Raw genomic sequence first — 11,943 nt, 5'->3', positions numbered from 1 at the left:
GAAAGTAAGCTGTGAGGAGAACACAAAGAGGCTGCAAAGGGATATAGACAGTTAAGTAAATGGGCAAGAAGATGGCAGATGGAGTATAATGTGGGGAAATGTGAAATTATCCACTTTGGTAAGAAGAATAGAAAAGCAGAATATTTTTTAAAAAGTGAGAGACTAAGAAATGTTGATATTCAGAGGGATTTGGGTGTCCATGTACACGAATTGCAGAAAGTTAACATGCAGGTACAGCAAGCAATTAGAAAGTCAAATGGTATGTTAGTCTTTACTGCAAGAGGGTTGGAGTATAAGAGTAAGAAGATCTTACTGCAACTGTACAAGGCTTTGGTGACGACACCTGGAGTACTGTGTACAGTTTTGGTCTCCTGACCTAAGGAAGGATATACTTGCCTTAGAGGGGGTGCAACGAAGGTTCACTAGATTGATTCCTGGGATGAGAAGGTTGTTCTATGAGGAGAGATTGAGTAAAATGGCCCTATATTCTCTGGAGTTTAGAAGAATGAGAGGTGATCTCATTGAAGCGTATAAAGTTCTTAGAGGGTTTGATAGGGTAAATGCTGAGAGGCTGTTTCACCTGGCCGGAGAGTCTAGAACTAAGGATCATAGTCTCAAGATAAGGGGTCGGCCATTTAGGACTGAGATGAGGAAACATTTCTTCACTCAGAGGGTTGTAACTCTTTGGAATTCTCTACCCCAGAGGGCTGTGGATGCTCAGTCGTTGAGTATATTCAAGACTGAGATCGATAGACTTTTGGTCACTAAGGGAATCAAGGGATATGGGGATAGAGCGGGAAAGTGGAGTTGAGGTCGAAGATCAGCCATGATCTTATTGAATGGCGGAGCAGGCTCAAGGGACCGTATGGCCTACTCCTGCTCCTATTTCTTATGGCCTATCTCTCTAACCCTCCACAGTGCTACAACACCCCCTCAGAACTCTCAGGTCCTCTAACTCTGGTCTATTGCACATTGCCCCCTCACTTTGCCCCACCATTGGTGCTTGTGATTTCACCTGCCTAAGCCCCTTCTGGAATTTTTTCCCTAAACTTCTCCTTCTTCTCCTCCTTTAACAGTTCCATTAAAACCACCTCTTTGACCAAACTTTAGTCACCCCTGCACCTATGGCTCCGTATCCATTCTTGTTGCTCTGTTAAGTATCTTGGGGCATTTTTCTATGTTAAAGGTGCTATATAGAATCATAGAATCTTACAGCACAGAAGGATGTAATTTGATCCATCGTGCCTGTGCTGGCTCTTTTAAAGAGCTATCTAATTAATCCCACTCCTCTGCCCTTTCCCCATAGCCCTCCAAATTTCTCATTTTCAAGTATTTATCCAATTCCTTTGAAAGTTACTAATGAATCTGCTTCCACCACCCATTCCAGATCATAACAATTCTCTGTGTTAAAATTTTTTCCTCATCTCCCCATGCATCTTTTGCCAATTATCTTAAATCTGTGTCCTCTGGTTATTGACCCTCCTGTCAGTGGAAACAGTTTCTCCTTATTTACTCTGTCAAAACCCTTCATAATTTTGAACACCTCTATTAAATCTCCCCTTAACCTTCTCTGCTCTAAGAAGGACAATCCCAGTTTCTCCGGTTGTTATTGAAACGTCCGAAAGCATATCACAAGGTGAAGTACATTTAAAGTATTTAAACACTCTGCTACAGGTAAATGTAGCAGTACTCTGCACCATCAACACCTCCACAACCAGCAATCAGATGAATGACTAATTAGCCTGTTGTTTTGGTGGTGTTAGTTGAGGGAGGAATGTTGGCCAAGAGACGTTCCTGCTCTTCTATGAATAGTGCAATGGGATCTTTGCTGCCCGTATGAACCACTAGGACGGACAGATGGGGCCTCGGTTCAACATGATCCGAAGGACAGCACCTCTGACAATGCAGCACTCCCTCAGTACTGTACCAAAATGTCAATCTAGATTACAAGCTTCAATCATATTTTAAAGCTCGAGCTCACAACTTTCTGAGCCAATGTGAGAGCACTACCAACTGAGCCAAGCTCACGCTTACTTTGACACATTTTGGGAGAGATTCAGTATGTTGGGTCAGTAATTGACTTATTATTGTTATTATCCTTGGCTCGGTTGGTAGTACTCTCGCCTCTGAGTCAGAAGGTTGTGGGTTCGCAGCGGGATGCTCAGACACCACGCTATCCGCCGCCATAAAAACGGCAACGGGCGCATGCGTGGCGGGTTAGGGTCGCGTTTCGTGCATTTGGCGGTTTAACCCCTGACCCTCTCCCGCTCGTCGTGGGGGGTTAATATCAAGGCCAATGTGTTCGACTAGGTTGGCACTTCAGTGTAGTACTGAAGGAGTGCTGTACTGTCAGTAGTGCCGTTCAGATGAGACGCTAGATTGAGGCCCTGTCTACCCCTTCAGGTGAATGTAAAAGATCCCATGGCACTATTTCAAAGATGAGCAGGAGAGTTCTCCCCGGTGTCCTGGCCAATAATTATCCCTCAACCAACATCACTAAAACAGATTGGCCTAGAAATTCAGGACCTACTGATGACTTAAAGGCCCAAAATTTAAATCCGCTTTGTCTGCAAGCTGCCTGGAGACGCAAAGCAGCTCACCAGTCTAATTTAAATGAGGCTCAAGGAACAATATCGAGTGTGCCTTGGGTTTATTCATTCCATGCAGAGGTAGTTCCCTGTGTCCAGTTCATGCTGACAAGCCAGCACTATCCAATTTCACTTCCATTTTCTGGTCATTTATCGCATTGCTGTTTGTGGGAGCTTGCTGTGTGTAAATTGGCTGCTGCGTTTCCCACATTACAACACTGCAAAAAGTACGTAATTGGCTGTGAGGCACTTTGGGACTTCCTGAGGTCGTGAAAGGTGCTGTATAAATGCAAGTTCTTTCTTTCTTATCATAATGAGCAGCATCAGAGGATAACTTGCAGCAGTTATTAGTGAGGTATATTGGTTCTCAGAGTATTAGTGATGATACTTCCCTGTATTTTTGTTTTAATGAGATAAATACTTCTCCTCCCCTGAAGGCATTTGCACAACATCCGCAAATTTGAAAAATGCTTTTCGCAATCAAGGCTGCCTGTACTTGGCAGGAGAATGTGAAATGACAAGGCTCGACGAGCACAAGTCCAGGAGCCTGGGAGAATCGGAATATAGCACGGGCAAAGAAAAGAAAAAGAGGAGATAAAAACAGGAGGGAGAGAGAGAGAGCGAGAGAGAGAAAGAAACAGAGTCCAAGAAGAAAATGTATGGCAAAAGGAAAGAGCATAATTCAGAATGGTTTCAAGACGATTTCTAAATGCTATGGGACACATCATGTTCACTTCGGTCTTTCTGGCTTCAACATCAGGGCGAGGTAGGTGTATGTGGGTGAGGGATTGGATTACACTCTGGGTGCTGATAGACAGCACTCTGCATCAACACACTCCCAGGTTGAGCAGTGCTGCCTGGAATTTTAGTTCAGAAAATGTAAAAGTTAGTGAGAGAGGTTTTTTCCCTCTGTGTGAAACAGGTAGTCAAAAAGAAGAAATGTACAATCAGCTGTCCTCAAACTGGAAACAATTTTGAAAAAATCATTTGAAAGTATCCCGTCTCAAGATAATTTCTTTTCTGAGTTTGTTGAAATTCCTTTCCACCACACGTGCTGCCTGAGGTTAAACAAAACTATAATATTTTTGCAGCAGAGGTTTTTTTTTATTTTTTTTATTCGTTCACGGGATGTGGGCGTCGCTGGCAAGGCCGGCATTTATTGCCCATCCCTAAGAGGGCAATTAAGAATCAACCACATTGCTGTGGGTCTGGAGTCACATATAGGCCAGACCGGGTAAGGATGGCAGGTTTCCTTCCCTAAAGGACATTAGTGAACCAGATGGGTTTTTACGACAATCCGGTAGTTTCATGGCTATCATTACTGATACTAGCCATCTTCCACTGATAGATTCCTTCCTCTGCAATAAGAGATATGTGAAGGTGGTTTTACATTTGATGATGGGCCATTGATTCTGACGAGGTTTTGAGAACTCGTGGGTTCAATTCTTTGCTTTGGGGATTTAACCCCATGGCAGCCGCTTGCCTTTTACACAACCATTAGCACGCCAGCTCCACTGTCTGCCTCTCCGTGTTCACCAGTGAAAGCCTGCACAGATTTAAATTTCCCGTGCGCCTCTGAGGTTGATCAGCGTAAAGGCGTTCAACAACTACTTGTATTTATATAGCACCTTTAACATAGTAAAACGCCCCAAGGAGCTTCACAGGAGTGTTATCAGACAAATTTTGACACCGAGCCATATAAGGAGATATTAGGACAGGTCAAAGAGATAGGTTTTAAGGAGATTCTTAAAGGAGAGAGAGGTAGAGAGGCAGAAAGGTTTAGGGGTGGAATTCCAGAACTTAGGGCCTAGACAGCTGAAGGCACGGCAGATAATTGTGGGGTGAAGGATACAAAAGAGGCCAGAATTGGAGGAATGCAGATATCTTGGAGGGTTGTAGGGCTGGAGGAGGTTACAGAGATAGGGGCAAGGCCATGGGGGGATTTGGACACAAGGATGAGAATTAGCGGCGTTGCCAGACCGGGAGACAATGGGGTAAATTTTAACTCCAAAGAACGGGTTGGGGGCGGGTGGGAGGCCCACCCGCCTTTTGGAGCGGGACCGCGTCCTGGCTCCAACTCACCGACTTCTGGGTTTAACCTAGGCAGGTTTGTATACATGTGGACAGCAGACACCAGGAAGTTCAACTCCCACCTAAAGCTAGCGGGCCAATACTTATAAGGGCAATGTACCTCATTGAGATACTTGAGGTACTTAATATTTTGTGTATTGGAATAATAAAATGAATGTAACCGTACCTGTTCGGGTTTCCCATCGCTTCCCATTCAGCTCAGGTGAAAGCAGGTGGGAAGGGCCGGATCCATGAGGTGAGTTCCTTTATTGCACTGCTTGTGGGCCCAGAGGCGAATATTTGCGAATGTGTGGAGTACCCGGCTCGGAGTAAAAATCATGCCCGATGTGTGTCAGCGAACAAAGGGATGATGGGTGAATGGGACTTGGCGCAAGTTAGAATACGGGCAGCAGAGTTTTTGGATGGGTTCAAAACATTGAAGGTTGGGAGGGGGTGGGGAGCGAGCGCGGGAGACTAAATTGGAACCTGCTTGTATCGCACCGCTGTGCAACTGATGGGACAGGATGTCTTGAGAAGAAGCAGGACGGGATAGAATGAGACTGGATGTGACAGGCTGGCATAGAGAGGCACAATATACAGGAATCTGGCACAACACAGGAGAGTTTTGACAAGAACTAGCAGTGACTTGTCTAACAGAAACTGTTACTAGAAATGGACCAGCGAATGGCAGGAGACATCCCATTTTAATTTACAAAAACTAAACAGGAATCTATAAACAGAGGTTAAATTATCCACATTACTGGGTAACCAGCATCACATCACCACATAAGCTGCAGCAGCTCTCCTACTTTATTTTGGTGGACTAACGATATTTTTTCAGAAAACAAACACTGCTTGGGATGGGAATCCGTTTGCTTTTAAACCTGTCACATGTCATTTGTGTCAGCGTTGGCTCAGTTGGTAGCACTCTCCACTCTGAGTCAGAAGGTCATGGGTTCAAATTCCACTCCAGGGACTTAAGGAAAAAATCTAGGCTGACACTCCAGCATAGTACAGAGGGAGCGCTGCACTGTAGGAGGTGCCATCTTTCGGATGAGATGTTAAACCTGCCCTCTCAGGTGGATGTAAAAGATCCCAAGGCACTATTTCGATAAAAGAGCAGGGGAGTTCTCCCCGGTGTCCTGATCAATATTTGTCCCTCAACCAACATCACTAAAACAGATTATCATTATCACATTGCTGTTTGTGGGACCTTGCTATGCGTAAATTGACTGCCGTGTTTTATACATTACAACAGGTTCAGGTGGTTTATATATAGAATAATGGATACCTGGGAGTGAGTTACAGGCTGGAATCTAATTGAGGGGTTCGGGTGGTTTATATATAGAATAATGGATACCTGGGAGTGAGTTACAGGCTGGAATCTAATCGAGGGGTTCGGGTGGTTTATATATAGAATAATGGATACCTGGGAGTGAGTTACAGGCTGGAATCTAATTGAGGGGTTCAGGTGGTTTATATATAGAATAATGGATACCTGGGAGTGAGTTACAGGCTGGAATCTAATTGAGGGGTTCAGGTGGTTTATATATAGAATAATGGATACCTGGGAGTGAGTTACAGGCTGGAATCTAATCGAGGGGTTCGGGTGGTTTATATATAGAATAATGGATACCTGGGAGTGAGTTGCAGGCTGGAATCTAATTGAGGAGCTCGGGTGGATTATAGGAGTCAATGATGCACTCTTCACTGCCCGTAGCACTGCAGTGCTCCCCCGTGAATCTGGGCCTTGCAATTTTGACCTGCCTGAAGCTGGCCCCTTGCCTCTTTCCGCCTTTTTTGGGCGGCATGTAAGTGAGGCCTGGAAGTCAACATAGCCCAGGCCTCAAACTGATGGCGTTGGGCGAGTATGACGCTGGCCCTGCGGCCCGGCCCACTCAAAACCCACTGCCAGTTAAAATCCCCCTTCCCTTTAGTGCCTGTATTGAACAGGCCCGTATTGAACAGGCACTATAAGATAGGTGCCTTTGGACATTGCTTGTTAAACCCTGCATTATAGCTGTTTGAATATGATTCCCCAGCACACTGAATCCAGACAGCCGTAGATTGGAGCCCGAGCTTTCAGAGCTTCAGTCTGTGCTACAACCCGCCGAGATCTCTATGGTCGTCCAATTCCAGCCCTTTGCGCATCTGTGATTTTCATCGCTCCACCATTGGCGGCCGTGCCTTCAGTTGCCTGGGCCCTCAGCTCTGGAATGCCCTCCATTAACCTCTCTACCTCTCTACCCTCCTTTAAGACACACCTTATAACTTACTTCTTTGACCAAGCTTTTGGTCATCTGTCCTAATATCTCCTTATGTGGTTTCAAATTTTGTCTGATTATGCTCCTGTGAAGCACCTTGGAACATTTCACTACGTTAAAGGTGCTAAAGAAATGTAAGTTGTTTTTGTTGTCGTTTATGCCTGAGCTTACAACCTGGGCCATGGGCTCTGCTGCGAGGGGAGTGGAGTAGCTACATTCTCCGTGGCGGACTGCAGCTCACTCAGGCAGTCATGCAGAAGTACAAATGTAGGTGTGGACTCCTTCATTGGCGACCCCAAACTGTACAGGCTGCTTGAACTGTATTTGTATGCAGACCATGTGAGTTCGGAATCCCTGAGCTCAGCAACTTTAAGGGCCTTCAAGATGGCCTTCTGGCCTGCAGATTGCATGTCCACTTGGATTTGTTCCTCTTCACTTGGGTTCGCTCTTGAAACTGAGTAAGTGAGCACCTCCCCCCACCCCCCCCCAGAAGGGACAGATCTGTGCTGGTGCTTGCCACTGCTGGTGTGGGTGGCACAGCTTCTTGTAAGGTCCTCGGTTGGGGCTGGTCAGTGGGCAGTAACACTGCCTTTTCTCGGACACCTATAGAAACTGAAGAAGATAAACCACTGTGTTAACAGTATGACACTCCTTGAAACAGAGCTTTACATTGTAAAACACGAGTGAGGCAGCGAATGAGTGTGTGAACAAAGAGCTAAGGAACAAAAAGTAAAAGAAACTGGACATGAGCTTAGGGAAAGTCCAACCTTAACCCTTCCCCACACACTCTGTGCCTAGAATCTCCATAGTGCTCTCCTCACAAGGTGTCAAGGGTTATAGCTCGGGTAACTCAACTGTAGTCTGCACATGCCGCCTCTGATTATGTGCAGCCTTCTCGTACAAGCAGATATAAAAGGGACATTTCTTAGAAAGAGGAATATGAGACAAGATGTGAGTTCTGGCCATCAGCCACCTCATGTGAGAGCGTGAACATGCTTGTTGTTTTCTATATTTAATGGACCACAAGGTAAACATACTGATAGGAGAACATTACACAGTGCCCTGGTACAATATGCATATGCCTGTGTATTTAGAAAGGATGTGAACAGTTGGCAAAGTACTCTCGCTGTGGCAGAGCACCAAATATACAGTGAAATGTACTTAAGATGTACTGTAAGCCAACATTGTAAAATGAAGTCACGTGTCAGCATGCTTACAATAACACCATCACCATAAACAACTTTAATGCAAAGAATGCCCCAAGGCACCTCACAGATAGGTGTTAAAACATAAGAAATAGGAGCAGGAGTAGGCCATACGGCCCCTCGAGCCTGCTCTGCCATTCAATCAGGTCATGGCTGATCTTCGATCTCAACTCCACGTTCCCACCCGATCCCCATATCCCTTGATTCCCCTAGAGTCCAAAAATCTATCCATCTCAGCCTTGAATACATTCAATGACTCAGCATCCACAGTCCTCCGGGGTAGAGAATTCCAAAGATTCACAACCCTCTGCATGAAGAAATTCCTCCTCATCTCAGCCTTGAATGGCCGACCCCTTTTCCTGCGATTGTGCCCCCTGGTTCTAGACTCTCTAGCCAGGGGAAACAATCTCCCAGCATCTACTCGTCAAGTCCCCTCATAATCTTATATGTTTCAATGAGATCACCTCTCAGTCTTCTAAACTCCAGAGAGTATAGGCCCATTCTACTCAACCTCTCTTCATAGGACAACCCCCTCATCCCAGAAATTAATCTAGTGAACCTTTGTTGCACCGCCTCCAAGGCAAGTATAGATAAGGAGACTAAAACTATATGCAGTACTCCAGGTGAGGTCTCACTAAAGCCCTGTATAACTGTAGTAAGACTCCTTTACTCTTGCAATAAAGGCCAACATGCCATTTGCTTTCCTAATTGCCTGCTGTACCTGCTTACTAATTTTTTGTGTTTCTTGTACGAGGACACCCAAGTCTCTCTGAATACCAACATTTAATAGTTTCTCACCATTTAAAAAATATTCTGTTTTTCTAGTCTTCCTACCAAAGTGAATAACCTCACATTTCCCCACATTATACTCCATCTGCCACCTTCTTGCCCACTCACTTAATCTGTCTATATCCCTTTGCAGGCTCTTTGTGTCCTCTTCACAGCTTACTTTCCCACCTAGCTTTGCATCGTCAGCAAACTTGGATACATTACACTCGATCCCTTCATCTAAGTCATTAATATAGATTGTAAATAGCTGAGGCCCAAGCACCGATCCTTGCGGCACCCCACTAGTTATAGCCTGCCAACCTGAGAATGACCCGATTATCCCAACTCTCTGTTTTCTGTCCTTTAACCAATCCTCCAACCGTTCTAATACATTACCCCCAACCCCATGATCCCTTACCTTGTGTAACAACCTTTTATGTGGCACCTTATCGAATGCCTTTTGAAAATCGAAATATACGACATCCATTGTTTCCCCTTTATCCACCCTGCTAGTTACATCCTCAAAAAACTCTAATAGATTTGTCAAACACGATTTCCCTTTCATAAAACCGTGTTGACTCTGCCTAATCATATTATGATTTTCTAAGTGCCCTGTTACCACTTCCTTAATAATGGATTCAAACATTTTCCCGATGACCGATGTCAGGTTAACTGGCCTATAGTTCCCTGTTTTCTCTCTCCATCCTTTCTTGAATAGCGGGGTAATAATTGCTACCTTCCAGTCCATGGGTACCGGAAGCTGATAGCAAATGTGAACAGCGAGCCAGGAAAGGGAGATGTATGGGACTAAGATTAAAAACCTGGTTGAACAAAATGGATCTTGAAAACGGTTTTAAAGGAGTTTCAGAAATTAGAGAGGTTTAAGAAAGAAAGAAGAAAAGACTTGAAAAGAAAGAGCTTGCATTTATGTAGCGCCTTTCACGACCTCAGGACATCCTAAAGCGCTTTACAGTCAATTAAGTACTTTTTGAAGTGTGGTCTGTTGTAATGTAAGAAATGCAGCAGCCAATTTGCACACAGCAAGGTCCCATAAATAGCAATGAGATAATGATCAGATAAACTGTTTCAGTGATGTTGGTTGATGTTTAGGAAGGGAATTGCAGATAGTAGGGCCCAGGTGGCTGAAGGGTCTGCTGCCAATGGTGGAGCGAAGGGAAGCTGAGTTGCACAAAAGGCCAGAGTCAGAGGAATGTTCGAAGTTGGGGTAGGGTGGGGGGTGGGGTGCAGGGGACATAGGGTTGGAGGAGATTGCTGAGTTAGGGTAGGGTTGAAGTCATGAAGTGATTTAAAGACTAGGACAAGGGTATTAAACTTAATTTGTTGGGGACAGGGACCTAATGTAGGTCAACAAGGACTGGGATGATGGGCGACTGTGACATGGGCCCCGATTTTAACTCCTCCCCATCTAGTGGAAACAGTAAGGGGAAGGGGCGTGCAGTTAACATGAGACCGTTCACTTGCCCCCTCTGATTCCACTGCCCTTTTGAGCAGGCAAGTGGGACACCCGGGGTCCTTCTTTAAATATGCCAATATCTATGCTATAGTATTAATTATTACGGTGTTTTTGTTGCAGCTGGGTAAGAAATCATTTGTATTATGATAATGTCACATTGATGCAGTCATGGGCACTACTGTGAGGTTGGATCAGAGGCCCAACGTTAGTTCAGAGACAGCGTTGTATTTTTGCAGTTCACTGGCTGTGTGTTCTCTGCACTGGCAGTAATTCGTACCGACACTGTTCCACTTCCCAGCATAAATATCCCCTGCCCGCATGAGCTCAAGAAAATAAAGCATAAACATATTTTGAAAAAAAGAAAATTAATTTTAGGAACTGTTTGTAATGTTTTCTTACCCTTAAGGTTGTGCAAAGCAACTAGGTTGTGCAAGTACATTGAAGTGTGAAATAAAGCTGGTTGGTTTATTCAGGTTTGCTTTCTCTCTTTTTTTCTGTTCTTTCTGGCTGTCTCTATCTCTCACCCTCTCCATCATCCAACCCTATTATGTGAATGGGAAACAACCAGAGCCTCGGCAACGCCTCTATTGGCAGTGGTGCCTTGTGTGGAAGGATCCATTTTAAGATGGGGAACTGGGAAAAATCTGCTGCCCTCATGCATTCAGATGCCAGCCTTGGCTCAGTTGGTGAAACTCTCATCTCTGAGTCAGAAGGTTGTGGGTTCAAGTCCCACTCCAGACACTTGAGCACATAATCTAGGCTGATAATAAGCTAGCACATAATTTCAGTGCTGTACTGAGGGAGTGCTGCACTGTCAGAGGTGCTGTCTTTCTGATGAGACGTTAAACAGAGGCCTTGTCTGCCCTCTCAGGTTGATGTAAAAGATTCCTTCTCAACCTGTCTGCAGCCTTTGACACAGCTGACCACACCATCCTCCTCTGTCTTCCAGCTGGGTGGGTCTGTGCTCACCTGGTTCTATCCAGAGAATTACTCCATTGCAGCATCCAATTGTTTCTTTTAAGATTCCAGGATTTTTGCCTCCACTACTCTTCCTGGTATTCCATGTATTGATCACTCTTTGTATTGAGAAGAATTTCCTGTAAATTTATCGTTTACTAGTTTGAATCTATGTCCCCTGTCCTACTCTGATAATTTAACTGAAAGTAATATTCTGGATTTCCCTTTTCCATTCCCTTAACTATCTTGCATAGCTTTCTAGAAGATCACCTCTCTGGAATCTCCTTTTCTGCGACTGAATTCATACTGTTTGGCCTAGATTTTCTGATCATCATTACTTTAACTTTGGGTCCAAACTCTAGTGAAGGAAGCATTCGTCAACACAGAGAGCAATGCCAGCAGTGGTAGTCCAGAACATGTTGCTCTTGGGGCAACAGTTCAAGGCCAGTTATCAACTCTGGGCTCATCCTTATGCTCTGGAACTCTAAAATATTTTTGGAAGGCAAGTTGTGGCGGATTCAAGAGTGGTCTGGAATCCTGAATGTGGCTACTGCTAGTGATGTCTCACTGAAATGTTGTGTCCTACCTTAAACCATTGAGAATTTGTAACTTGTGAT

The 11,943-nt window shown here is 44.7% G+C and overlaps 1 protein-coding gene across 1 annotated transcript in view; it reads left to right on the top strand.

Moving 5' to 3' along the window:
- The first annotated feature begins 3,135 nt into the window (after positions 1-3,135).
- crfb16 (cytokine receptor family member B16) overlaps positions 3,136-11,943 on the top strand; it is a 48,179-nt gene continuing 39,371 nt past the window's right edge. Inside the window, 1 exon segment of the mRNA XM_067995582.1 lies at positions 3,136-3,354. Within this exon segment, the coding sequence (XP_067851683.1) occupies positions 3,276-3,354 (79 nt within the window). The 5' untranslated portion in view covers positions 3,136-3,275.

This window comes from Heptranchias perlo, chromosome 13 (genome assembly GCF_035084215.1).
Source record: "Heptranchias perlo isolate sHepPer1 chromosome 13, sHepPer1.hap1, whole genome shotgun sequence".
Classification (NCBI taxonomy): domain Eukaryota; kingdom Metazoa; phylum Chordata; class Chondrichthyes; order Hexanchiformes; family Hexanchidae; genus Heptranchias; species Heptranchias perlo.
This window is presented reverse-complemented; position numbering and strand designations above follow the sequence as displayed.